Source organism: Pipistrellus kuhlii, unplaced genomic scaffold (assembly GCF_014108245.1).
Source record: "Pipistrellus kuhlii isolate mPipKuh1 unplaced genomic scaffold, mPipKuh1.p scaffold_m20_p_13, whole genome shotgun sequence".
NCBI lineage: Eukaryota > Metazoa > Chordata > Mammalia > Chiroptera > Vespertilionidae > Pipistrellus > Pipistrellus kuhlii.
Genome location: NW_023425438.1, coordinates 12,907,069 through 12,934,528, shown reverse-complemented (window position 1 = coordinate 12,934,528; position 27,460 = coordinate 12,907,069). Strand labels below are relative to the sequence as shown.

General features: G+C 41.9%; 1 protein-coding gene and 2 non-coding genes across 5 annotated transcripts; all 3 read right to left on the bottom strand.

The window, feature by feature from the left end:
* Nucleotides 1-275: 275 nt before the first annotated feature.
* On the bottom strand, nucleotides 276-22,464 carry PPM1G (protein phosphatase, Mg2+/Mn2+ dependent 1G). Of its 3 annotated transcripts, XM_036434926.2 has the most exons (10): nucleotides 22,085-22,464; nucleotides 5,890-5,959; nucleotides 5,310-5,395; nucleotides 4,713-4,845; nucleotides 3,634-4,046; nucleotides 2,919-3,056; nucleotides 2,338-2,572; nucleotides 1,844-1,973; nucleotides 1,191-1,293; nucleotides 276-892 (listed from the first exon to the last, which is right to left on the bottom strand). In XM_036434926.2, exons 1-10 carry the CDS (start codon nucleotides 22,202-22,204, stop codon nucleotides 686-688), a joined length of 1,635 nt encoding a protein of 544 aa, XP_036290819.1. In that variant the 5' UTR covers nucleotides 22,205-22,464; the 3' UTR covers nucleotides 276-685. The 3 variants fall into 3 exon arrangements, with proteins under 3 accessions (XP_036290819.1, XP_036290820.1, XP_036290821.1); XM_036434927.2 differs by lacking the exon at nucleotides 1,191-1,293 and having other exon boundaries at nucleotides 711-892; nucleotides 22,085-22,401; XM_036434928.2 differs by lacking the exon at nucleotides 276-892 and having other exon boundaries at nucleotides 1,188-1,322; nucleotides 22,085-22,401.
* Nucleotides 5,071-5,177, bottom strand: LOC118717898. Its single transcript, XR_004987645.1, has one exon. It is a non-coding gene; the product is annotated as a U6 spliceosomal RNA (small nuclear RNA).
* LOC118717857 lies at nucleotides 14,324-14,459 on the bottom strand. Its single transcript, XR_004987619.1, has one exon. It is a non-coding gene; the product is annotated as a small nucleolar RNA SNORA21 (small nucleolar RNA).
* Nucleotides 22,465-27,460: the final 4,996 nt, after the last annotated feature.

The following is a 27,460-nucleotide window of genomic DNA, read 5'->3' as shown; positions in this document are numbered from 1 at the left end:
GATTATTCCTGACTCCACAGGGGGGTGAGGATGAGTAGCGATGCAAGCAAAGCCTGCCAGTAACTCATGGAACTAAAATACCTGGGCCCCCCTCTACTGGACATGCAGGCTCACGTGGGACACACACTTGCGTGGGACACACACACACACCCCACCCCAACCCCAAAATGGCTAGGTAGATGCTACTACTGATAGTCAAGTCTGAAGCGCCCAGGCAACCTGAGTGACCAGGACAGGATGGGAAAGCAGCAAAGAAAAAAGGACACTATCGGTTCGATTAGGTTTTGGCCTTTAGTCTGAAAAAGTGTTTGATTGAAAGTGTACAACAGAGAGTGGGTGCAAGCGGCCGGGGCCATAGAGCCGCCAATAAAAAAGAATGTCCTTAAATAAAGTTCACAGAGTAAAAACCAGAACCTCCAGTCCTTCCCTCCAACACAACAGAGCACAGGCACAGAACCAGTGATGAGCCCCAAGGAGCAGGAGGCGGCTGGGGAGAGCAGCAGCGGCTCCCGGGCTGCTGTGTGGAGGGAGAGCCCTCTTTGGAATGGGCTGAGTAAAGCCACCCAGTTCCCCCTGCACACCTCACAACCACTGCTAAGGCTAAAGGAAAAAGACAAAACTCAGTCTCAGGTCCGGAGGGCTCAGAAAACAGTCTCAGGGGCAGGAGTCTGGACAACCAAGTCCACTAGTCCCGCTTGGCCTTCTTCTTATTGTCACTGTTGCCATTCTCTTCCGCCTCCTCAGTAGAAAGCGCCTCCTCCAGTTTCCGCTTGCCGCTCTCGGGCTGAACCTCTGCTGTGCTTCGGGGCTTGAAGCAGATGATGATGCAGGTCATGTTGTCACACCCTGTTCCGTCGCCAGAAGTGTCCGGTGCCAGGCACTGGTCCAGCAGCTACAAAACGGAAGGGTAACAGTTTTAAGGTTTGAACACCTTTCCAGGAACCTAAAGTCACACTAGAGGGGTGGCTGTGCCAGACAAGGTGGCAGAAGGAGAGAAATGGATCACAGGTATTACAAAACAGCCCATTTGCTAGTCCATGAGGCATAAGTTAAGTCAGGGAAATGAAGAAGGTGAAACTTTCTAAATCAGGGCTTGGCATCTGTCACTAATGAAAGATACTCCTATGCTCTGGTCTTAGAGAAAACCTTGGCTATGCAGCCCAGACATTCTCTTCCAACCTGGGACTCACCTCTTCCACGATGGATGACAATAACCGAAGTTCCCCATTTTCATCACGCTGGCTAATCTTTGACTGAATAAAGTCTATAACTTCCTGGCTGCTCATCACATTCCTGGGATCAGAAACAATAGTCAGAATCTTCTTTAGTCCCACCCAAAGCAGAGTGGAGGCATATGGTTAGAGGTGACAGCTTGGCCAATGTAAACACAGAGACTGTCCTCAAGCTCTGCCTAAGGCCTGGGGGTCTTGATACCAAGCCATCTGCCTAAACTCTAATCCTAGAGCAGCTTGAGAAAATATTCTGAATGCAGTTATTCAATTGATAATATAAAGCCAAAGCAGGCTGTAGCCTGTCTGCTCTGTCAATAGAGCATCAAATTGAAGGGTCCCAGGTTCGAATCCAGTCAAGGGCACATGCCCGGGTTGTGGTCTCAATCCCTAGTAGGAGGGCATGCAAGAGGCAGCCAATCAATGATTCTCTCTCATCGTTGATGTTTCTATCTCTCCCTTTCTCTGTGAAATCAATAAAAATATATTTAGTAAATAAAATCAATAGAAATATATATTTTTTAAAATAATATAAAAATAAAGCCAAAGCAGCTCAGAGCACTACACGAGAATATTACAGAAAAAGGAATTTTAAGGCATTTTGCCAGGCTCACCAGATGCCATCACAGGCAATGACCATGAATTCATGATCATCTGTGAGAGTCAACATCTTGATGTCAGGAAGGGCTGATATCATCTGTTCCTCAGGTGGCAAGTTCTTGTTTCTCTTATAGAAGTGATCTCCTGAAGTAAAGGAATAGTTGGTTAACGAATAGTTTGGGTACTTCCCATAGTCATGTGTTTGAAGCCTTGCCATTCATTTCCTTCCTTTCCATAATCTAACGGATAGGAGAACTGAGTTCTAGTCTTTCTAGTTTCAACCCTGACTTTAGGTTGAATCATAAGTAATTCACTAACCTGTTTTTTTCATCATCCAGAAATGATACCCATATTACCTATCTCATAGAGACATTTAAAGTAACAGGTAGTAGATACAAAAGTATTTGGGAAGGTATAAGGGCTATGAAAATTAAAATTTGCTACTACATAGTATAAAGCAGAGAAAAAGACCCCAAAAGTCTTTCCATATATAGTCTCTAGTTCTTACCAATGGCCCTGGAGAGGTTGAGGCCCCCGTTGACTCGACCATCCATGGTAACCTTGCCACCAGCATTCTTGATGCGTGCTAGCTCCACTTCATCCTCCGGCTTGTGGTCATAGGACATGTCTAAAGCTTTGCCAGCCTCAGACACCACACAGCGAGAGTCTCCTGCATTGGCTACAATCAACTGCTTTCCTCGTATCAGAGCCACTACAGCTGTTGTACCACTGTCAGAGCCAGGCTTGAGGAGGAGAAAGAAAGCATCATGGAAGCTTCTGAACATGAGCTTCTCATCAGTGCTCCCCTGACCATTCACCTATGCTTCCTCATCTCACTAGGTCCACTAAGAGAGCTTTAACAAAAAGGAGGATCACAAATTTTATTATTTCCAGAAACTATGGTATGCTCCCTGTTTCCTAAGACAATTCTACCCAAAACACCTCATTCCCTTTGCAGAAAATAATCCCCCCATGACCATGACTTCAAAACTAAAATAGCAAGGGGATCCCCTCTCCCAAAATCAAAATCAGGGGCTTCACAACTGCCTCTTGATTCTCCTAAACCCCCTGGTCCCCCTCCCCACAGACCTCCTCTTTGCCTTCCATCCCAGGGACCATCATCTCCTCCTCTTCTTCCTCATCCTCTTCAGCCTCCTCGGTGTCATCCTCATCTTCTTCATTCTCTGCCTCTTCACTGCTGTAGCCATCCTCTTCCTCACTGCATTCCTGCCAGAGGGATGATCCCAGGCAACTGAGACCGGAATGACCTCCTGTCCCACTCCCCCAACTCCTATTCAAAACAAAGAGGCCCTGCTGAACACAGGTCCTCAAAACCCTAAAAGATGCAACTATATGATCTTGGTGAGAAATATGGGGGAAGGGAGAGGGCTAGCATTGGAATAAATGATATCCTGAACTGGACTCACCAGTCTTTAGCAGGAAGCCCTGGGGAAGGCCAAGGCAATCAGCCAAAAGCACTTTGTAGGCAACATGACCAGAAAGTAAGTTGTCCAGAAAAGGAAATACCCAAATATCCAAAGTAACAACCATCATCTTCCTATTCTCTCTCTAGGAGACAGACTCTTTCAAGGCCACACTAAATCTATTAGTTAGTGAATCATCAAAGGAAAGAGATAAGAGGGTTAATGGTACCGGTGTTGGTGGAGATAATGAATTCAAGAAAAGCTTAGCATATAGTGGGTCTTTGGGGATGTCAAAATAGAAAAGAGTCAAACAGCTATGAATGGCAACCAAACAGGCCCCTCTGCAAGTTCACCATCTATCAGCCCCTACAGGCCCTTACCTCGCTGTCTTCCTCTTCCTCCTCCGCCTCATCTGACTCATCCTCACTGTCCTCAAAGAACTTGGACTTAGCAACTCGAGGCAGCTTGTCGGAGGCTGAAGAGCAGGAAGGCCCAGCCTCACCAGTGGGAATGCCAGGCTCACCACCTTGGCCTGCCTCTGTACGTTCCGAGTTGGAGGAAAGGCCTGTGTGGACCTTGGCTGTGGGACCATTTTCCTCTGAAGAAGATTCCCTAGATGGGTCCTCAGATCCTGCCTCCCCATTGAGGCCCTGGGACCCTGGTTCCTCGCCTGTCCCAGCTCCAGATTTGCTGTGGGGAGCACCCTTGTGACAGTTCTGCCCGTAGCGTGTCAGCAGCTCTTCAATAGTCATGGTAGCCTCTTCATGCAGCAGTGCAGCCTCCTCATTGTCCACTGCAGGTAAGAGGCTAAATCAGCGCCCCCATGCCAGATTCCTCTTACTACATCCACTGCCCTTGCAGCCTGACTTCCAACTTCCCCACCACTCCCTACTCTTAAGGGTCCTCTCACTTATCAAGTCTCAGAAAAACACCCTTTTGCTTCCTTCTCAAGTAACATCTGCCTCCATAGCCTTCTTTTGGTCTTTGTCTTTCACCCCCTTCTTAGTCAAAGGATCACTAATTATATTTTTCTTATCACCTCATTTTTTATTAGTAAGTTGGAAACCCTATTCTGGCTGAGGACCCAGGAAGCCCACAGTGCCAGTCTAGGCCTATGGCCAAGGCTTAATGATTGGCTGCTGGGGCTAATGACAGCTCTGTTCTTGAAAGAAGGTCACATAAATATTAGCAGGAACCAGAAAGACCCCATTCACAATGACAAAAAATAATGCACATAAAAATGCTTATAATTAAGACACTAGGCACTCAACAAAGGTTAATTCTATTTCTCCTTTTCATAATCACATGCAATGCAGGAGAACATAGGGTTCTTTAATTTGAGGACTCTCTAAGTGCCTAGGCAGTCATCCTCTCTCAGAATTGATACAGAAATAACATATACTAAATAATAGTATTTTAAAATGCTGATTTCCTCTCAAACATGAGATGCCATACTTACCATCATCTTCATCAGCTACTTTTTCTTTTTCATCTTCATCCTCAGTGGGTCGTCCTGCAATCTGTGCCAGCTCCTTAATGACTTCCTCAGTGGTCAGTTTGGCATCAATAGCCAAGAAGGCATCTTCCAAAGCCTACATATAAGCAAAACATTTTGAGGAAAGTGTAGGAAAAAGTACAGCAGGTATAAAATAAATTGTCTAGATTGAATCCTAGTCACAAGGATGGGATGCAAATTAGAATGTGATCCACCACACTAGGAGACACTCATATATAAGTGAAAAATAGTTCAGAGACCTGGGAATGATAGGGCAGCTCTAAAAAGGCTCAAATGGGAATAAGCTTATTTTATTTTATTTTTAAATATGGAACACTTTACAAATTTACGTGTCATCCTTTTGCAGGGGCCATCCTAGACTTCTCTGTATCATTCCAATTTTAGTATATGTACTGCCAGAGCGAGCACGGAATAAGCTCGTTTCAGGCAGTGAATTCTTTAAGAAGAAGTTAGGTGGCAATGAGAAAGGAAAAGCCAAGGATCAGAAAAAACGGGGAAAAGCCTGTAGAAGGGGAGAATAAACATTGTGGGAAGACAGACCTTCTGTAGCTTGCCTTCTTTGTAAGCCTTCTGATCTTTGATGATATCAGGAAGATATTTGGCACAATACAAGGCAACTTCCTCCCCTAGAAGAAAGGTAAGGTCACCCAGCGCACTGCTTCCCACACATAGAAAGTAATATAGTATCTATATATTATACTGGAATAAATTCCAAGCGTTGAGGAGATGAATTATCTTAGCACAACTCAAACCTATTTGAAAGACGTTTGAGAAGTTTTGACTCAGAAAATGGACTTCACGATCACCTCTTAGGAATATATTAATATATCCCTTGTTGTTTTTTCACTTGCATACTTAGTTTTCAGTGAAGGGGGGGGGGGGGGGGGAACTAATGTAAGAAGATTCTTTTCTGGATTAAAACAAGGCCTGGTGAGATTATGAACCAATACAATATCCTATTAGGATGGAAGAATGGCAGAAAAGAAAAACAGCATGAGGCAGGAATTGATATAGGAGAACCAGAACTTTGGAAAGTGAAAGAACAAAAGACCTGTTCTTGCTCTATAAAGTCTGGAGTTAAAAGTGTTAGAATGTTATCAATATGAACTGTTAAAGTTACCTCCGTGTCCATCATAGACAGAAAACATAGCAGTCTCACTGTCCAGCTCAGGAATACAATTGTGAGCATCCTAGGAAAAAGAAGAGAATAATTAGCATTTCTCAAGGCCAAAGGATACTCTTTCTCAAGTCATGAGAATCATGTTCACACCTTAATCTTACTAACTCTACCCTAACTGACTTACAGGACCTAGAAATAAGAACGAAAGAAGAAATGAAAAATGAAAGGAAGGAAGAAGCGAGATGAATCAGGTCACTACCTCTGCAGTTTAGCAGCCTCAAGCCTAGGAGGTAACAGTCATCCAGATGGTAGAATGCTTAGCTGTTGGAACTCTAGACCTAACCTGTTTGGATTTGTGGCAACTATGGGAAGAACCAGAATAAAGAATCTTTTAGGTCACTTCCAGATCGATTCCATGAACCAGTGAACTTCAAGGAAGAAAATGCTAGGAAAAATAGTACAATGTGGTCAGAAAGCATTACCAACCTAGAAAGTTTCTAAAAGAATCCTACGACAGCCTGACTGAAAGCACTAGAAAGTTACAGAACTATATACATTTACACTCTGCCCTACCCGCCAAAACACTATGTAAACACCTTCTTCCTTCAAAGTTTAACTCATTTAAGAAGTTATCCTCAGGCTCGGCAGAGGATATATTTACAAAAGAATATCTTCCTGCCCTCCGGCGCAGATATGGTTGAGCCCATGCATGAACCAGGTCACTGTTTGATTCCCAGTCATGGCCCATGCCTGGGTTGCAGGCTCAATCCCCAATGGGCAGCCAATCAATGATCCTGATCACTGATGTTTCTATATCTCTCTCCCTAGAATCAATTTTAAAAGAACGTATTTAAAAAAAAAAGATATCTTCCTAACAAATAATGTTATTAACCATGCTGTGTTTAGTACGTGTTACCTGGAACTTACAATGCCCCATATAATCAGCCTTCCCATCTTCTGCCCTCAGCCAAAATTGATATATTATTCAACTCTGACTGCATAGCACACTTGAAAAGTTTATAATAGTCCTGCCATACCAACGTTTCAGTTGGAAAGCTGGGCTTAATCAACTTCTTCTAATAACAAAACTCTGCCACCCAAACTAATATTCCATGTTAAGCCATAGTTCAACCAAGACTGTCTGACCTAGGTAAAAGTATACCACAGCTTACTCTGCCCCATCTTGAAAAACAACCCAACCTTTGTTTCAGGTGCTTTCTACAAACAAGGTTTTAATACACAATTTTATATTTTTATTATCCTTCTGTAAGTTATTAATAATAGTTCTCATTCCTCTTTCAGGCATCAACAACTTAAAATTATCAATTGTACTAATTAAAATTTTCTAATTTATTTCATTTAGAAAATCTGAGTGCAGTAGTTCTTAAGTTACCCTTGAAATAAGACTATGCCTTCATTATACAAGTCTAGAAAATAAAGATATTTTAGAATAGGGAAGGAGAGCATTGAAAAATACCTAGTTCTGTATATCTCTCTGTCTCCAGCAGCTAATGGGATGCTATGGATGGTCATTGATGGCCTATCTATGGTCACCACCAAATGCTCCTTAGCCTCATCCCCAGGATCTAGAGAGCGCCATAGACCAAAGGTCACCTTCTCCCTCTTCTAAACACTCTACCAAAAGCCGTAATGGTCTCTCCCTTCCCTCTGTGCCTTCCTGTCTTCTCACCACCATTTTCAGTACCTCACTGCCTGTTTTTTAGTAAGGAAGAAACACAATAAGTAAACCATATAGAATGATGTATGACTCATATGGAAAGATGGTAGTGATATGGCTCAGTGGTTGAGCATTGACCTATGAACCAGGTCACAGCTCAATTCCCGGTCAGGGCACATGCCCAGATTGTGGGCTTCATCCCCAGTAGGGGGCATGCAGGAGGCAGCCAATCAATGATTGTCTCTTATCACTGATGTTTCTATCTATCTCTACCTCTCTGAAGTCAATAAAAATATATATATTTTTAAAAGAATAAGTACAATAAAGTAAGGAGGAGTGGTTTGCATTACAGAAAAACAGTAGGAGAATTGAATCAGCACGGGACATGGTATAGTATAGGCATTAGACACTATACCTCAGCAGTCACTACCTAAGTCACACTGAGTCGAATTAGCTTCAGCAAAATTGATTGTGCCATATTAACATTGATTTAATTATGCTGATTTTGTAGTGTGATTTGTTGGCATGGAATTCATACCCAGTTCTATATTTGTACACGTTTAACTAACATTAAGTTGAAATCATTTCAGTAAATACTGGCGTTCCTTAAAATAAACAAACAAACAAACAAATAAATAATCAAAAAATCCATGAAGGGTCTCCAAGATATTTTGTTAAATAAAGAAAACTGCAGAGCAATATATTTAGGAAGCTGCTTTCTGTCTAAGAGAAATCATAGGATAATCCATGGACACAGACAGTGGGGTGGTGAGATGAAGGTGGGCCAGAGGAGGTCGATGGTGGGGGGGAAAGGGGACATGTCATACTTTTTTTTATTTATTAATATATTTTATTGATTTCTTACAGAGAGGAAGGGAGAGAGATAGAGAGCTAGAAACGTCGATGAGAGAGAAACGTCGACCAGCTGCCTCTTGCACACCCCCTACCGGGGATGTGTGCCCGCAACCAATGTACATGCCCCAGACCAGAATCGAACCTGGGACCCTTCAGTCCGCAGACCGACGCTCTACCACTGAGCCAAACCGGTTTCGGCGGACATGTCATACTTTTAACAATAAAGATTAAAAAAAAAAAAAAAAAAAAAAAGAGAGAGAGAGAGAGGAGGAAGAGGCATAAAAATGTCTTTCCATAGTGTAATACTATAAGATACATAGAAAACTAATAAAAGCAGTTAATTATAAGAGGGTGTGAGGATACAGAGAGATGAAAATGAGAATGAATCACAGAAATGTTAAGCTTTTTCAGAAGTAAATTTTTTTTTTAATGCATTACTAAAATTTGAGGAACTAGACCAACTAATTTCAATTTTTCGGTAGGGGAAGGAGGAGCATTCTTCCTGTCCCCTCTTCCCCAGTGGGAACAAGAGAATCAACTGGTCTTTGTCTAGTAATGCCACTCCTGTACCATGTCTTTTAAACCCACACCTCTATTTACCATCTATTTTACTTCTTCATCTGTTCCTCACAAGAACATGTGATCATGAAGTAGATCTAGCCTCAGTGAACATATGAAAAAATATTTTACCTCAAAAGCAATAAAAGACAGGAACATTAAAATTAAGAAAATATCTTTTTGCGGCCCTAGCTGGTTTGGCTCAGCGGATAGAGCATCGGCCTGAGGACCGAAGGGTCCTGGGTTTGATTCAGGCCACGGGCACATGCCCAAGTTTTGGGCTCAATCCCCACTAGGGGTATGCAGAAATGATGAATATGAGTTAATGTGGAAATGAGTTCACAATATATTAAGTAATAAAAATAGGGGAAAGTACCTGTATGTATATGCTAAAAGTCTGGAAGATGATATATCAAACTTAGGAAGAGCATGCTTTGAATAATTATTATTTTCTACATTTTCAATTTTTGTACAATAAGCCATATTGTTCCATTCATAATAAAATGACCCCCCCACCCCCACCCCCGCCAAAAACACACACACACAAAAAACAACCACAAACCCTATGAACTGGCCTTAAGTAGCCATGCTACCATATATACTACATGATCTCTGGCCAACCATCTCTTACCTTACTTTCATCATTTATAAAATGAAATAATATCTATCTTGCCCATATCATCACAAGACTATAAACTGGAATTATTTAGCACCTGGCACACATTTTTCTTCTTTTTATTCTCAAAAAGGAATGCACACCATAAAGATTCATCTTATGGCTTGAGATCTCAGTTCCTGGAACTACTCCGCATTACCTTCTCCTCTACTTCCCGGGAGGCTTGAATCTATATTATCATTTAGAACTGTTACACCTTTTCTAAGCACTTCAATTTTCACCTTTACACCTTTGATCACAGCCCCTCTCTCTTTACTCTTGCCTTTATTTATTTCTCTCTGTCCCTTTCTGAGCCAGAGCTAGGTATTTCAAAACTGTCTCTTAGCAAGCTAGAAACCCTCATCCAACCTTGTATAACCTGACCAACTGCTTTCTTTACCCTTGAATCAGAGGCACTAGGTATTGTAGTCATAAGATGTCATGAAATTATGTTGATTGTGATCACTACTTTCATTTATCTTTTTTTCTATATTCTCCATTGACTCTTAAATATATTAATCACATCTTCCCTATTCTATCTCAGAACTTCTCCAGCTATATCTAATCTCTCCTTCGCTTTTGCCTCTAAAACGTATTTATCATCTTTCTATATCAACATTCATCTTAAACTCCTAATCTTCAAACTTGTTTCCTCCAACATTTTACTTCACAGAGCAGACAATAACCTTAATAGCAATCCAAAGAGTTGTTTTGCAGTTTTCATTCATGTAAGTAGTACAAACCACATCAGCTTTCTTGAAAGTGCTCTTGGGTTCTATAAAGAACTGTAGTTCTATACTTCCAAATTCTTGTTAATATTAGATGTCCACCACAAACTTAACATATGTAAACCAGAATTATGTAAGTCTCCAAAAAATCTAGAGCTTCCCCTACACATAAATGAAATCTGAACTCTCCCAGACAACACCTAATACAAGTCCTCCTTGACTTCCTGGTTGTCTTCCACTTTCCATCACTAAGTCCTGCTGAGTTTTCCTTAGTAACTCTGTTCCTAAATTACTTCCCTCTCTTCTTTATTTATTGTCCAAAGTTTTACATATGTATCCTTCCCTCCCTCCATTGACCCCCCCCCCTCAGCCATTCCCACCCCAGGCAAGCCCCCACCCCCCAAGTGTCTGGATCCATGTTATGCTAATATGCATGCATACTACAAGTCCTTTGGTTGCTCTCTAAGCCTTCTCTCTCCCCTGCCATTTGTCTCTGGATCTATTCCTTTTTTTTCTTCTTAGTAACTTCAATCTATTTTTTATATATTTTTATTGATTTCAGAGAGGAAGGGGGGGAATAGAAACATCAATGATGAGAATCATTAATTGGCTGCCTCCTGCATGCCCCCACTGGGGGATTGAGCCCACAACCCAGGCATATGCCCTTGGCCAGAAATGAACCCAGGGCCCTTCAGTCCACAGGCAAATGCTCCATCCACTAAGCCAAATAGAGCTCTGGATCTATTCTTGTTCATCAAATTATGTTGATCATTATATCCCACATATGAGTGAGATCATGTGATATTTATCTTTCTCACCTGGCTTATTTCACTTAGCATAATGCTCTCCAGTCCCATCATGCTGTTGCAAATGGTAAAAGTTCCTTCTTTTTATAGTGGTGTAGTATTCCATTGTGTACATGTACCAGTTTTTTAATCCACTCATCTGCTTGCTGATGGGCACTTAGGTTGTTTCCAAATCTTAGCTATTGTAAATTGTGCTGCTATTAACATAGGGGTGCATATATCTTTTCTGACTTGTTTTTCTAGTTTCTTGGGATATAGTCCTAGAAGTGGGATCACTGGGTCAAATAGGAGTTCCATTTTCAACTTTTTGAGGAAACTCCATACTGTTCTCCACAATGGCTGCACCAGTCTGCATTCTCACCAGCAATGCAGGATTCCTTTTTCTCCACATCTTCGCCAGCACTTGTATGATTTGTTGATGATAGCTAAATTACTTTACTCTTAATATAACTCCTCTCCTATCTCTACTCTCTGCCCCCTATAATCCAACCTACCACATACATCCAGCTGCCAAATTAATCTTCCTAATATAACATTTTATTGCTACAAACTTCAGATTCTACTGAATTGAAGATTGATTCCCTACAACTTACTGGAAATTTAAAGCACTCAACACCATTCCTACCCATCTCGATAACCTAATCTCTTACCTCTCATAACTATTCCCCAAAAGACAATCTTGACACTAGTTGATACTACCCCAGCTCAGCATAGTAAGCATGCTTGTCTCAGAGCCTTTCCTCCTACCCCTTCTTCTAATACTTTTTTTCTTCCTCTTTTCTCCATCTCATTTGCCTGTTACACTCTTTCCTTAAGGTCCAATTAGTCTCACCTCTGAGAGATCTTTCTCAGTCACACTAATATTCTATGATCACTTCCCCCTCTAAACATTTAATATTTATTGCTTCTACCAATAATTTTGGCACTCAGCATATACTATCTGGTATTGTTATCCAACATCCGGGGGTGGGAAGGGGGGAGTCCTAGGTCCTAACTAGATTGTAATATATCTGGAGGTGGGCCCTTGGAGTGGTCTTGAGGGAAGACTCCTCATGAATGAGATTATAAAAGAAATGCCAGAGAGCTCCCTTTGCTTATGGAGGACACAGCTATAAGACAGCCATCTATGCCGGGACCGGTTTGGCTCAATGGATAGAGCGTCGGCTTGGGTACTGAAGGGTCCCGGGTTCGATTCCGGTCAGGGGCATGTACCTTGGTTGCGGGCATATCCCCAGTAGGGGGTGTGCAGGAGGCAGCTGATCGATGACTCTCTCTCATCGATGTTTCTGACTCTCTATCTCTCTCCCTTCCTCTCTGTACAAAATCAATAAAATATATTTAAAAAAAAAAAAAAAAAAAAAAAAGACAGCCATCTATGAACCAGGAAATGGGCCCTTATCATTTACCTTAATCTTGGACTTTCCACTAGGGTCTAGAAAAGATAATCTGTACACCCCATGTTTATAGCAGCTCTATTTACAATAGTCGAAAAAGGTACAAACAACCCAAGTGTCCATCAACAGATAGATAAACAAAATGTGGTATATATATTCAATAGAATATTATTCAGACTTCAAGAAGGAAATTTGACAAATGCTACAATATGGATGAACCTTGAAGACATCGTGCTAAGTGATGTAAGCCAGATACAAAAAGACAGATCTGTCTTTGGAAGCCTGCCCTGGCCACCCAGGCCTCCACCTAAGGCTGCAAAGTTTCAATTGTAAAAGGCAGATAAATCCCAGATACCAGGGCCTCCGCTTGGGTCACGGGGGGGTGGCATGGCCGGCCTACAAACCACCACAGGACCCTCACCCAGGCCGCCCATTGCCCCAAGGGAACCCCCCACCCTGATCTGGGCCACCCTTCAGGGCAAACCACCTGGCCCCCATCCATGCACCAGGCCTCTATTCTACCTAATAAAAGAGTAATATGCAAATTGACCATCACTCTAACACACATGATGGTTTCCCCATGTGGTCAAAGATGACTGACCCCATGTTGACACAAAATGGCCACAAGGCCAGCAGGGGAGGGTAGTTATGGGCAATCAGGTCATCAGGGAAGGGCAGTTAGGAGGGACCAGGCCTGCAAGGTAGGGCAATTGGGGGCAATCAAGCCTGCAGGGGAGGGCAGTTACAGGTGACCAGGCCGGCAGAGGAGGGAAGTTGGGGGCGACCAGGCCTGCAGGGAAGGGCAGTTGGGGGCAAATAGGCTAGCAGGGGAGTGGTTTGGGGTGATCAGGCTGGCAGGCAGAAGCAGTTAGAGGCAATCAGGAAGGAAGGCAGGCAGGCAGAAGCAGTTGGGAGCCAGCAGTCCTGGATTGTGAGAGGGATGTCCGAAGGATGTGCATCACTGCACCCTCTCCAATCTGGGACCCCTTTGGGGGCAATCGGACATACTTCGAGGGGTCCCAGATTGGAGAGGGTGCAGGCTGGGCTGAGGGACATCCCCCACCCCATGCACAAATTTCACACACCAGGCCTCTAGTATATGCATATACCAGTAATTAAAAAAGTCAGATAATAATACCAACATGTAATTCTCTTCCCATCCACTTAGAACAGTCAAAATTCATAGAAAGAAAGTAGAATGGTGGTTGCCAGAGACTTGAGAGGAGGATGAGGGGTTATTTAATGGGTTTAGTTTCAAATTTGCAAAATGAAGAGTTCAGGAGATTAGTTGTACAACAATGTAAAAGTACTTAACACTGCATACCAATTGTACATTTAAAAATGAGTAAGATGGTCAATTTTATGTTATGTGTATTTTACCACAATAAAAATAAAAATATAAATATTTTAAAAAACAAACAACAACAAAGACAAAAGGGAAAAAAACTTCCCACAAAGAAAAGCCCAATCTCAGATGACTTCATTGGTAAATTCTACCAAATAGCTAAAGAATTAGCCCAGCTGGTGTGGTTCAGTGGTTGAGCACTGACCAAAGAACCAGGAGGTCACAGTTTGATTCCTGTCAGCGTACATGCCTGGATTGTGGACTTGATTCCCAGTGGGGGTCATGTAGGATGCAGCCAGTTGATGATTCTCTCTCATCACTAATGTTTCCGTCTCTCTCCCCCTCTCCCTTCCTCTCTGAAACCAATAAAAAAATATTTTTTTAAAAAAATAATTAATACCAATTCTTTTTTTCACCTTGTCACACCACCGATTGAAGCAAAACAACACAACATGCTGCTGCTTCACCCAAAAGTGGCGTTTTTACTTTGCCCTTTCTTGACGGCTCAGTGGGTCATTAGTAAAAGGCCCAACGAGTGCTTTTCAAAGGGGTTAATACCAATTCTTGATAGCCTTTCAAAATACAGTTGGTGCTCACTGATTGGACACCAACCTATGAACCAGGAGGTTGCAGTTCTATCTGGTCAGGGCACATGCCTGGTTGCAGGCTCTACCTCTAGTGTAGGGCATGCAGGAGGCAGTCAATCAATGATTCCCTCTCATCATTTATGTTTCTCTCTCTAAATCAATAAAAATGTATTAAAGGGAAAAAAACAAAAACAAAATATAGAAGAGGTAACGTTTCTCAACTAATCCTATGAGACCAGTATTATCCTGATACCAAAACCTACAGATACCACAGCAAACTACAGACTTAATAATGTTAAAGTAGTAATGCTCCTCAGTTGATCTATTAAATCCCAGATGCCTGTTGTACAGAAATTAACAAGATGATCCTAAAGTTCATATGGAAATGCAAGGGACCCAGAAAAGAAGAAGAAAATAAAAGTAAAAGAACAAAGTTGGGAGATAACACTTCCTGATTTAAAAACTTACCACAAAGCTATAGCAACCAAGACAATGTGGTACTGGCATAGCAATAGGTATGTAGATAAATGGAATATCATTAAGAATCCATAAATAAACACTCATATTTATGGTCAACTGATCTCTAACAATAATGCCAAGATAATTCAATGAGGGAAAAGAATAGGCTTTTTAACAAATGGTGCTGAGGCCGAAACCGGTTTGGCTCAGTGGATAGAGCATCAGCCTTCAGACTAAAGGGTCCCGGGTTCAATTCCAGTCAGGGGCATGTACCCCCCAGTGGGGGGTGTGCAGGAGGCAGCTGGTCAATGTTTCTCTCTCATCAATGTTTCTAACTTTCTATCCCTCTCCCTTCTTCTCTGTGGAAAATCAATAAAATATATATTTAAAAAAAAAAAACAAAAAACAAATGGTGCTGAAACAACTACCGTGTTTCTCCGAAAATAAGACCTATTTACATATTTTCTTCTGAGTGAAATATAAGGCATCCCCCAAAAAATAAGGCTAAACATGAGAAATTCGGTCCTCTGATTCTGAAAGAAATGGAGTCACAAGAAATTCACCAGGAAATTCAGGAATTGGATTGTTATGATGATGTTCCAGAAGATGATGACATGATTGTCATTGAATAAATGAGTAAATTCTTGATACTGTAGGATTCACAGTTTGTCTGGTTTGTGTTGACAACTACTGTACTACCGTACCGTATACAGGTAATAAATTTCCTTTATTTTCATTTAACAATAAATGTGTATCGTATTCTTCTTCATGGAAAAATAAGACATCTCCTGAAAATAAGACCTAGCACATCTTTGGGAGCAGAAATTAATATAAGACACTGTCTTATTTTCGGGGAAACCGAGAAGATAGCCACATGCCAAAGTAATGAAGGTGGATCCCTTCCTTACACTATACACAAAAAATAACTCAAAATGAATCTCAGATGTAAATGTAAGAGCTAACACTATAAAACTCTCAATAAACTGGACTTCAAAATTTAAAACTTTTGTGTTTCAAAGGACACCAACAAGAAAGAAAATATGCAGAAAAGGAGAAAAAACTTGCAAATCCTACTTGATGAGGAACTTGTATCCAGGTTATAAAAAGAACTCTTTTAAATATATGTATGTGTGTGTGTGTGTATATATATATATATATATATATATATATATATATATATATTATTGATTTTTTACAGAGAGGAAGAGAGGGAGAGAGTCAGAAACATTCATGAGAGAGAAATATCGATCAGCTGCCTCCTGCACGCCCCCCACTGGGGACGTGCCTGCAACCAAGGTACATGCCCTTGATCGGAATCCAACCTGGGACCTTTCAGTCCTCAGGCTGAGGCTCTATCCATTGAGCCAAACCAGTTTCGGCTAAAAAGAACTCTTAATCTCAATAAAAAGACAAAAAAGACAAACCAATTAAAAATGGACAAAGGATCTCAAAAGATATTTCTCCAAAGATATATAAAATGGCCAATGAGCACAAGAAGAGATGATTAAACAGCCTTAGCCACCAGGAAAATACAATCAAAACAATAATGAGATGCCATTTCACATACACCATAATAAAAAAGACAGATAATAACAAGTGAAGGGAGGATGTAGAAAAACTGACACCCTCAGACACTGGTGGTAGAAATGTAAAATGTTACAACCTTAAACAGTTAGGCAGTTCCTCAAAATGTTACACAGAGAGTTATTATATGATCCAGCAATTTCACTCAAAGAGAAATAAAAACTTTTTTTCCACACAAAATCTTGTACATTAATGTTCAGAGCATCATTATCCATAAAAGCCAAAATATAGAAATCTAAACATCCATCAACTAATGAATAAACAAAATGATAAAACTGAATATTGTGTTCAGCCATAAAAAGATATGAAATACTGACAGATTAATGATACAAAATAGATAACCTTTAATAATATGTTTAGTAAAAGAAACCAGATAAAAAGTGACATATTTATAATCCCATTACATAAAACTAAGAGGCCGAGGTACACAAAATCCATGCACTTGGGGGGTAGGCTCCCGCCATCAATACTGCACTCACCAACCATGAGCCCAGCTTCTGGCTGAGCTACACTCTCCCCATGGGAGCGCACTGACCACCAGGGGACAGCTCCTACATCTGCTCCTTGGTGGTCAATGTGTATAATACTGACCAGTTGTTTTGCCAGTTGGTCAATTTGCATATTAGGGTTTTACTATATAGGATACTTAGAGTGACTTGGTAATGTTATAAAGTTTCTTTTGGAGGTTATGAAAATATTCAAAAATCGATAGTGGTGTCTTAGCTAGTTTGGCTCAGTGGATAGAGTTCAGCCCTCATACTGAGGGATCCCAGGTTCAATACATGTACCTCAGTTATAGGCTCAATCCCTGGCACTGGTCAGACACATGTAGGAGATAACCAGTTAGATGTCTCTCTCTCACACCTATCTTTCTCTCTCCTTCCCTCCACTTTCTCTAAAAATCAATAGAAAAATATCCTCGGGCCCTAACCGGTTTGGCTCTGTGGACAGAACATCTGTGGGTCCTGAGTTCAGTTCTGATCAAGGGCATGTACCTTAGTTGTAGGCTCGTGCCCAGTGAGGGACATGTGGGAGGCACCTGACCGATGTTTCTCCCTCATTGATGTTTCTAACTCTCTATCCTTCTCCCTTCCTCTTTGTAAAGTAAATAAAATATATTTTTATAAGGAAAAAGAGCCAAGACCGGTTTGGCTCAGTGGATAGAGCGTCGGCCTGCGGACTGAGAGGTCCCAGGTTCGATTCCGGTCAGGGGCATGTACCTTGGTTGCAGGCACATCCCCAGTAGGGGGTGTGCAAGAGGCAGCTGATCGATAATTCTCTCTCATTGATGTTTCTAACTCTCTGTCCCTCTCTCTTCCTTTCTGTAAAAAATCAATAAAATATACTTTGAAAAAAATAAAAATAAAAATATCCTTGGATGAGGATTAACAACAACAACAAATTGACAGCGGTAATTGCTAAAGAACTCTAAATAATCACTGAAAAGTGCACTTTAAATGATATATATGGTATGTAAGTTATGTTTCAAAGTTAGACTTTTAAAAGTGTTTTTATTGATTTCAGAGGGAGGGAGAGGGAAACATGAATGAGAATCATTCGGCTGCCTCTCCTGCACTCTCCCACCTGAGGATAGAGTCCACAAACCCGGCATATGCCCTGAAAGTGTAATTTTAATAGAAGCCTAATATGAGTAGAGCTTTTGATCAAATCTGTTAAATTTCTACACTCAAATTCAGTCCTGCCGAAACCGGTTTGACTCAGTGGTAGAGCGTCAGTCTGCAGACTGAAAGGTCCAGGGTTCGATTCCAGTCAAGGGCATGTACCTTGGTTGCGGGCACATCCCCGGTAGGGGGTGTGCAAGAGGCAGCTGGTCGATGTTTCTCTCTCATTGACATTTCTAGCTCTCTCTCTCCCTTCCTCTCTGTAAAAAAAAATCAATAAAATATATATAAAAAAAATATATATATAACAAGTTCAAGTCCTTACCTCTCAAGGATAATTCCAAAATGATAACCCAACAGAAGATCAGGAGCTGAGAAGCAGTAGTAACAACTGCTAGGAGATTGAGCAATAGAAATAATTAATGTAAAATATTCTTAAAATCTTGAGGTATAAGTTCTGATTGTACCTGAGTCAATCTGTACTTGAGAACTTATAAAGAACTTATAATAAAAAATAATAGAAAAATTTTATGAAAAAAATGCCCTTTGTAAGAATTGCTTAACTGCATCGCAGACAATGGAATTCTGACCTGGTTCAGTAAGTAAAAAAGGGCTTTAAGCTAGAGATGAGACACTAATCTAAGGATCAGACATAAAAGCTCTTCAGCCTCAGATGCCCTCTCTCAAGTGGGACCCTACAACATGCTTAAGGTAGCTTATTTTTATATTTTGCCCATTAATATAATAATTGAAACTGTCATTCAGATATCTTAAGAATTTTCTACTCAACCCTGTCTACATTCAATTCTAGATAACCCTCTATGACCATTAATAACTTAGCAGTGAACCAGTGTATTCAAAATTATACTCCCTTAAAGGGCAAATATAATTTAGAGAAACTTTTTTTTTAATCTTACCTCCCCATTGAAAACATTTTATCACTTTCAGAGAAGCTCACAACCAAAAACCACAAGTCCCTTTAAGACTTCATTTCAGCTCTAGCGGGTTTGGCTCAGTGGATAGAGCATCAGCCTACAGACTCTGAAGGGTCCTAGGTTTGATTCCAGTCAATGGCACATGCCTGGGTTGAGCTCAGTCCAGGGGGGAGGGAGGGGGTGCTGCAGGCACCAGATCAGTGATTCTCTTTCATCATTGATGTTCCTATCTCTCTTTCCTTCTCCCTTCCTCTCTGAAATCAATAAAAAAGTATTTTAAAAAAAATACTTCATTTCAGATTGCACTTCTCGGAAATCTCCACCAAAACTCGGAGATTTCCACATATATTTCTCAGGCACCCTTTTACTACTTATCTCTTAACCCCCAAATACATTTCTCAAACAGCTTAAGGGTCCCTCCAAACCGTGAAGAAGAAAGAGAACATCAACTGTGGTATTTTTGATTACCCCTCCTCAAAGTACCCTGGTGCCATAGAAAGAGGAGCTGGAGAGGCAGAAAGTGTAAAATGCCAACAATTAATAGTTGTCATCCTTCCCTTAAGAGAATGGGTAAAATAGTATTCTCTTAAGGCTAAATCTATGAGTTGGGATTTTAGCAACCTTTGAAATGCATATCGGCATGATAAACTTACCTCAATGGAATCATTAGAACCAAGCAAATAAGGTCAATAGACTTAACTGATGGAATTAAGACTCAAAGGTTAAGAGGATCAGGAGTATACTTGATGAAAAAATTCACTCAAGCAGCTAAATGAATAGTTATTTTCTTGCCATACCAAATAAATTATGTTGTACTTTGGAGAGAAAGAAAAACCAAGCCAAAGGGAAAGTATCAAGGAAGCAGAAAAGGATCCCAAACAGGACCTGAAGATGATTTGGTTAGCTATATTTATTATTTTTTTTAATATTTTTATTGACTTCAGAGAGAAAGGAAGAGAGAGAATCATTGATTGGCTGCCTCCTGCATGCCCCATACCCGGAATAGAGCCTGTAACCCAGGCATGTGCCCTGACCAGGAATAAAACTATGACCTCCTGGTTCATAGGTGTACCCTCAACCACTGAGCCATCCAGCCAGACTGATTAACTATACTTAACTATTCAAAAAAGGCAAATTCAGAAACAGTTTACCTGGGAGGATTTAAAATACCCAAAGTAGTTACCTCTCAAAAGGGAGATTAAGATCTAAGTAATAGTCTAATGAGATCTCCTACAAACCAAACAGCCCCAGATGAAAAAAAGTCATTTTCTAGTTAACAGAGAAACCAAAATTAAAGGAAAACGTCCTGCAGAGAGGAAGCAAACAGCACAGAATCATTGAGCAAATGACTTGGAAAACTGAATACCCAATTCATAAAGAAAATGAGAATAGTACTAAGAAATGGAAAAACCATAGCAGAGAGTAAACTGGAAAATATGGAATGAGAAACCTGGAGGAAAAGTCTTACTGTGAGATGAGACAGTCACCTCAAACCTTAAAATATTAACAGAAAATGTCACAGAAATGGAACCTCCAAACTGCCAACTAACTCAAACCCCATTATGTAAATATTTTCCTTTTGAAACTATATCCAGGTATTTCTAACAGACAATTACATTTACCAAGCACTCTGTAAGCTCAATACTCTGCACTACAAGTGAAATATAAACATTATACTTCAAATGATAAACATCCATTAATCTTGAAAAAATTCATCCTACAGATTCTTTCCACCAAGGCACACGTGTTGTAACCTTTCTGGGCCTCAACTTCTGAGCTGTAAAAGGTGGGAGCCCAACTAGATGAGATGAACTATAGGATCCCCTTTTCTTGAAATTTATACCTAATGATAGAACTGATTCAAGGCAACTGTACGGATATCTGAGTCTGAGAACAAACCTTGAAGTTTATACTGTCATTCCAGAGCTAACCACAGGGAGGAGCGAAGGATTTGAAGAAATTCCCAAGGGAACGGTAGTTGGCTGTTACCTGAAGCCCACCTAGGAAGAGGATAAACCCTCAAACCCAGACATAATTAAGAGAATTTCCCTAATCCTTCTGCCTAGATCTCACAATACTCCTCAACAAAGACACATCTTACACAGGACTTTCTCCCTTCCTTTCCTCATTTTCTCTGCTCTCTTTTGCAGTTTCAAATCCATTTTACCCAATAGGGTACTCTTTTTTCATCCAGACTTTTCCCCTTTTACCCAGAGTAAAGTTTCTTAGAAAAGAATGTCAGTTCTCTGTAGTTAAAACAAAACAAAACAAAAAAATATTAACGAAATTACTGAAAACCAAGGAGATTATAAACACAGGCAAATGACAATTAAGTTTTGCAAAACCCCAAATGAAAAAAAAAAATCAAGCATACTGTTTAAAAAGGAATACTACTGATTGACACAATTCAAGTTTTCCAAAGGCTTTGAAGAGAACACAGACAATTCTTGGAGGTCAGGTCGAGCCTCTGAAATTAACATGCGGTTAAGAACTCGAAACAGAGTATTTGCCGGGGCTTCCTTTCCCTGTCAAACTCTTCGCCCAAAAAGGCCTCTCACATATTTAACATCAAAATATATATATTTTTAAAATTAAGTGCAGTCATTCACATCTATTTGCCTCTTCCTCGCAAAAGTAAATGAATGGCCGCTCCTTTCCTCTTCACTCCCACGCTAACCCTCACACCGTTTACAAGCCCGGAGAGCCGTGCTGGCACCAGAGGAAGGCGCGAAGGCTCGGGGAGAGGGCGGTCAGCGTCGGAAGGTGCCTCCCTCCACATGGCAGAGCCCTGGCCGCCGAGCACGGCACCCCCAGCATCGGCAGCTCCCTCCCGCTCTCGATGCCGACCCCCCAGAATTGCCACCGGGGAGCCAGGCAGGCTCTCGATTCAGACCCGTCCCCGGGGACGACCCCATTCCCCCCCACCTTTTTTTTTCTCCATATAGTTCCCGCCCTCCAGCCACCAGTCCCTGGGCCCCTCCGGCCTCACCTCCATGGAGACTCGCCAGCCCTGCATGGCGGAGAAGCCGTAGGGCAGCGGCAGGCGCGGCGCGCCGGCCCCGTCCCCGGAGCACTTCACCGTGTTGGGCTGGGAAAGGTAGGCGCCCATGGCGGCGGCGGCGGGCCGGTGGCCTCAGGGGCAGGCGAACGGAGCGCGCGCGACCCGTGCCGCGCCGGAGCCGGGAGCCCCCCTGGGGCGCGCGTGGCAGGAGCGGCCGGCGGCGCAGCAGCGACGCAAGGTGCCGGTGAAAGGCGCGAGGCCGGCCAGGAGGCGGTAACGGGACTGCCGGGGAGAGGGAGCGGAAGCGGAAACGGCGCCGCTCCAGACCCCGCCCGGCCGGCGCGGCGCGCGGCGGCGCAGCCGACAGTCATTTCCTTAGCAACTCGCCCCGCCCTCGAGGACAACGGCCCGCCCAACCGCCGCTCCCGCGAGACTGGCGCGGCCACGCCCACCAACGGCCGCGATCCCCGGAGAGGGGAGGGGCGGGGTGGGGAGGGACGTCAAGCGTACCTGATCCTCGCTGTCCCTCTTCTTGGCTCTCCCACCTGGCCTTTCTCGTGTTTCTCTGGCGCTCGTTTGTGCGGGGCCCGGTGCTCACAGTCCGCCCTGCAGTGTGTCGGCCCCTTTCTCCCCGCTGCGCCCTCAGACCCGCTAACCTCGCCGGACTCGATTCCGTTTAGTTCTGAGCGCAGGAAGCACCTGACGGGGCTTTTAGGAGGTTTGTGTGAGTAGCGTGTGAGAGAGGCTTTTCTGACCAAAGGAAATAAAGACCTCATCTACGACATGCAGCGAGTTAATACGGTGCAGAAACGGCCGGCACATTTTGTGCTGGGAGAGAAGAAACCCGAGGAGAGGAGCACGCGCTGGGGCTGGCGCCCTCAGGATGCCTGGGAGAGCGTTATGCCAGGGGTGGGGGTGAGAGGGTGATGGGAGGAGGTCTCAGGGATCGGGAAAGACAGTAAACTGTACTTGGAAAGATGTTTGAGGAAGCTGGCCAGCCTCGTTAGAAAGTGATTTTAAGGAGTGATATTAGATAGGCTGGAGGTGGTAGCCTGCAGGTGCCAAGACTCGTGACTTGGACTTCACTGTCACCGGGTATAGCGTTTCAGGGCTCTTAGTCTCTCTGTGTGTGCAGTGTAGGTCTGGAACAGAAAGTCTTGGAGAATAACTGGTGAAGGGACTTTCATCTAAGCCCGAGGTGACAAGGGCTGGGACCAGGGTGGTGGCAGTGGGAAAAAAGATAAAGATAAAAAGTGGGAATTAGACCATAAGAAATCGACAGGATTTAGCAATAGGTTGGATTCAAGGAAAGGGAAAAATTTCTCCACACCATGAGCAGTTTGCTTCTTTTGAAACAGAAAACCAATGGCTCCCTCCTGCCTCTTCAGAGACCTCCAAATTCCTTCACACAGTTTACCAGACCCTTCATGCTGGAACCAAATTCTAGCATCTCTTCCACTTCGCAATTCTACTGCAACTCAGGCCTTCAGCCATGTCTCTCTGGGTTCCTCGGAAGCCCTGCTTTCTCTTTATGTGCTTTTAGCCACAGAGTAAACCTCCTCACCCACCTGTAGCATCACTTCCTCCAGGAAGTCTCCAATCTCCCTACTCTAGTCTGGGTCTCCACTGGTCTTTCCTGGCAGACAATAAGCCTTTATGAGGGCAGAAATACCATCAAACTTGTATACCTCAGCACCCCGAGCACATTTCCTTTATGTGCTCAACAGTGTTTAAGTATTTGTTGAATATATGAACAGTAAGGTTTTGATCCTGAATATAACAAAAATGGGTGGAGCCATTAACTGAAAATAGAGTGTTGGTGGGAGGGTGCTAGTTTGGGGAGAAAAAGGGGGGTTCAGTTTAAGGTGACAACTGGATATACAAACATTGAAAACACTGGATTGAAGTTAGACTATGAGGGTAGAGGAAGATGTTAATTAGGCCTGTAGTGACTTACATGAGATCTCTGACGAAGGCAGTGTAAAGAGAATACCAGTTTTTTTTTTTCCTAAGAATGAAAAAAGCATGAGTTTTGACATATATTACCTATGAGGTCTTTCACAGTTACTTATTCTCTCTCAGGTTCAGTTCCTCATCTATAAAACACTATCTACTTTTCCAGATTGCTTTAAGGATAAGAGGAGCTGAATATAAAGTTTGAAGTTTGCATTGTTGTATTATTATTCAACCAAAATACAGCCATGTATTAAGTATTCATAAACACATACTGTAGTAAATAAGAGAGAGGAATAACATTAAATTACGCAATTATGTTCACACAAAAATGGACGATTGCCTGAAACAAAGTGGAAGAAAAATAGACAAGGAAAAAGGTGGAAAAGAAAACATGACTGTAGGAAAAAATGAGGTACTTGGTGGGCAGTGGTGTCTCAGAGAATGGAAATGACGATACTAAAGGGGCTTGTGGAAAGAGATGGGAAAAGAGACAAGAATATGAAGATTATCCTCAGTCCAACCCCATTTCCCCCAAAAAACATTACAGTACACTTTCAAGGACACAAAGTTTTCATGCTTTGGTAGGGAGCAAAAGCAATTTTCTTTGAAAAACCCAAACACCATCATACTCACAGATTGATTTCTCCTGATTCCATCTTTATGAGTTTCAAAATCTGATTAATGGAACACAGTGAAAGAAGCAGCAAACATGTACTTTAGGGACTGCCTTGAATGAAAAAAAGGGTCTGTAAAATATACACCACGTTTATTCCACAGCAAGGAATATAAAAGCATGGGATTGGTTTGGTGTGATAGGCAATAAAATAATTCTGAGAATTTGTTATATATTTAAACAAATCACTAGGTTGCTTATATTGTCTCTCAATTGGTCAAACATTTAAGATAAACTGAAATACACTAGATATTTTAAAAACCTTTTTTGTCGAAGGCCAGTAGCCTATTTGTCCAAAAGACTTGATTAAAACAACAAAAACCTTTTTTGTCTTTTTCTATTAGCTACTCATGAGCCTCTTTCCAGTTACCTTTCATATGGGAAAGAAAAGAGAAGGTGGTGTAAGCCAGTGTTTTTTCAAACATGAGAAATAGTGACCCACTGAGAAACCCCTGCCGGCCCCAAGGGATTCATGAGAGTCCGGGGAACATTGCCTTTAAAATTACATGCTAACTTTTTTTTTTTTTTTTTTTTGGGGGGGGGAGACAATGGTAAGATATGTACACAGATAATAATTTAATTTTAAAAAAATTAGAAAAATAGTTACATGCTAACTTCAGAGTATAATGTGACACCCATTCAATTGTAAACTTAAACATAAGATCACTCAAAAATATAAGGTGCTAATCTAGATAATCTAAAATATGCTAATATATTGTATGACTTAAAGCACAAAGTTTTAAAATTCTCATAGAAGCCTCATAGTGCCTTGGAAATTCAAGACGCCCAAAAGGTAACAGACCACACATTGAGAAACTCAGCCTTCATATGGAAGATGCTAAGTGAGGAGAGAATGAGAAAAGAGAAGTTGGAAAGTAGGTCCTCCCAGACTTCCCCCCACTCACCCAGACTTATCCTAGGGTTCCTAATTCTGTTTTTGACCCTTCATATAATTCCTTCACATACTGTTTCTGATGACATTATACTAGTCATAAAATATTGCCTTGCCGGAACCGGTTTGGCTCAGTGGATAGAGTGTCGGCCTGAGGACTGAAGGGTCCCAGGTTCGATTCTGGTCAGGGCCATGTGCCTTGGTTGCGGGCACATCCCCAGTGGGGGTGTGCAAGAGACAGCTGATCGATGATTCTCTCTCATTGATGTTTCTGACTCTCTATCCCTCTCTCTTCCTCTCTGTGAAAAATCAAGAAAATATACTTAAAATATATACTATATATATTGCCTTGGAAGCACAGCAGTTTTGATGCCATATACCTTCCTATATGTGATTAAAGGTGAAAAATCAGTCCAGGGAGTAGGGGCAAACTGTGGGGACAAGATTTAGGGTTAAGAGAAAAGGAATACAGATATTTTGAAGTTACCAGAAGAGAAAGGGCAAAGAGTCCATTTCTGAAGTTCTGGACTAGGTCCATATATATTTTAAGTTTTCAATAAATAAAACTTTTTAAAAAATCAGTTGCTGTTTTGTATCTCTAGAAGGCAAGACATAAATTCATTTTTAGCAGTCTTTTTCTGAAGGATATCACCAGAATGGACTGTCTAACCATACATAAAATAGTCATTTTTATCCTAAAGATAATTGTGAAATGACCATTAATAAAAATTCAGATGTTTCAGACTGAGTTGCTGGAGTTAATTTATGTATTAGTAATATAAATTATGTCTTTCACAGAAATGTCTTGAAGGAAAAGAGAGATCATTTATTTCCCTTAAATGAGACTATAAGACTGGAATGTTTCTTAAAATCCTTATTTTTTAGGAGAACCTATGTATGTTTTTATCCAAGTGTTTTCTCACAGGTGTTCACAAAACTGAAGCCACCCTCAAGAGTGAATGCCAACCTTATCTCCACTCCTCACATAAGTCCACAGACTAGCCTGAATCACGGGCATGTCGCAAAGCGGTGTCATATAAAAGCCAAATTATCCCAAGTCTGGAAAGTACCAGTAACTCCTGGGATTGCATCAAGCAGGCCAAAGTGAAGGTGAGTTTTCCCCTCTAAGAAGAAGATAGTCCCTCGGTCGGATACTCTGAGTAGAAATAAGCAGGCCTTCAAATGGAAAAGAAAGAGTCCCTCTGGTCTCGTGCCAGCATTAAGATTCCAAGATGTGGCAGTCTAGAGATTCCTGTTGAGGAAAGTGGGCAGGCTGAGCTGGTTCTGCCTTATCAGGAAGCTGAAGTATGGTCACGTCTAGTGGCAGTTGTGGACTACGCTTCTTTTTTAAAGTCTGTGCCTTTGTGTCCTGTTAAATGGCCTGGACTGCCGAAACCGGTTTGGCTCAGTGGATAGAGCGTCAGCCTGTGGACTGAAAGGTCACGGGTTTGATTCCGGTCAAGGGCATGTTACCTTGGTTGTGGGCACATCCCCAGTGGGGGGTGTGCAAGAGGCAGCTGATCGAAGTTTCTATCTCATTGATGTTTCTAACTCTCTATCCCTTTCTCTTCCTCTCTGTGAAAAATCAATAAAATATATTTAAAATAAATAAATAAATAGCCTGGACTAAGCTGAGCTTTGGAGAATAAAGTGAGGAGATCTATGTTCACTGGGATGGGGCCATGTGCAGAGCCTGAAGTAAGAGGTGGCAAAGTTCGAGAGTAACAGTGGTTTAGGAGCAAGGTCAGCTGGCAAAGGCAATAGTGATTTCCAGAGAGATTCTGTGGCCACACTTAATCATTCCTTAGAGATCCCTCCAAGTCCTTTGTAAGAGAACTCCCTT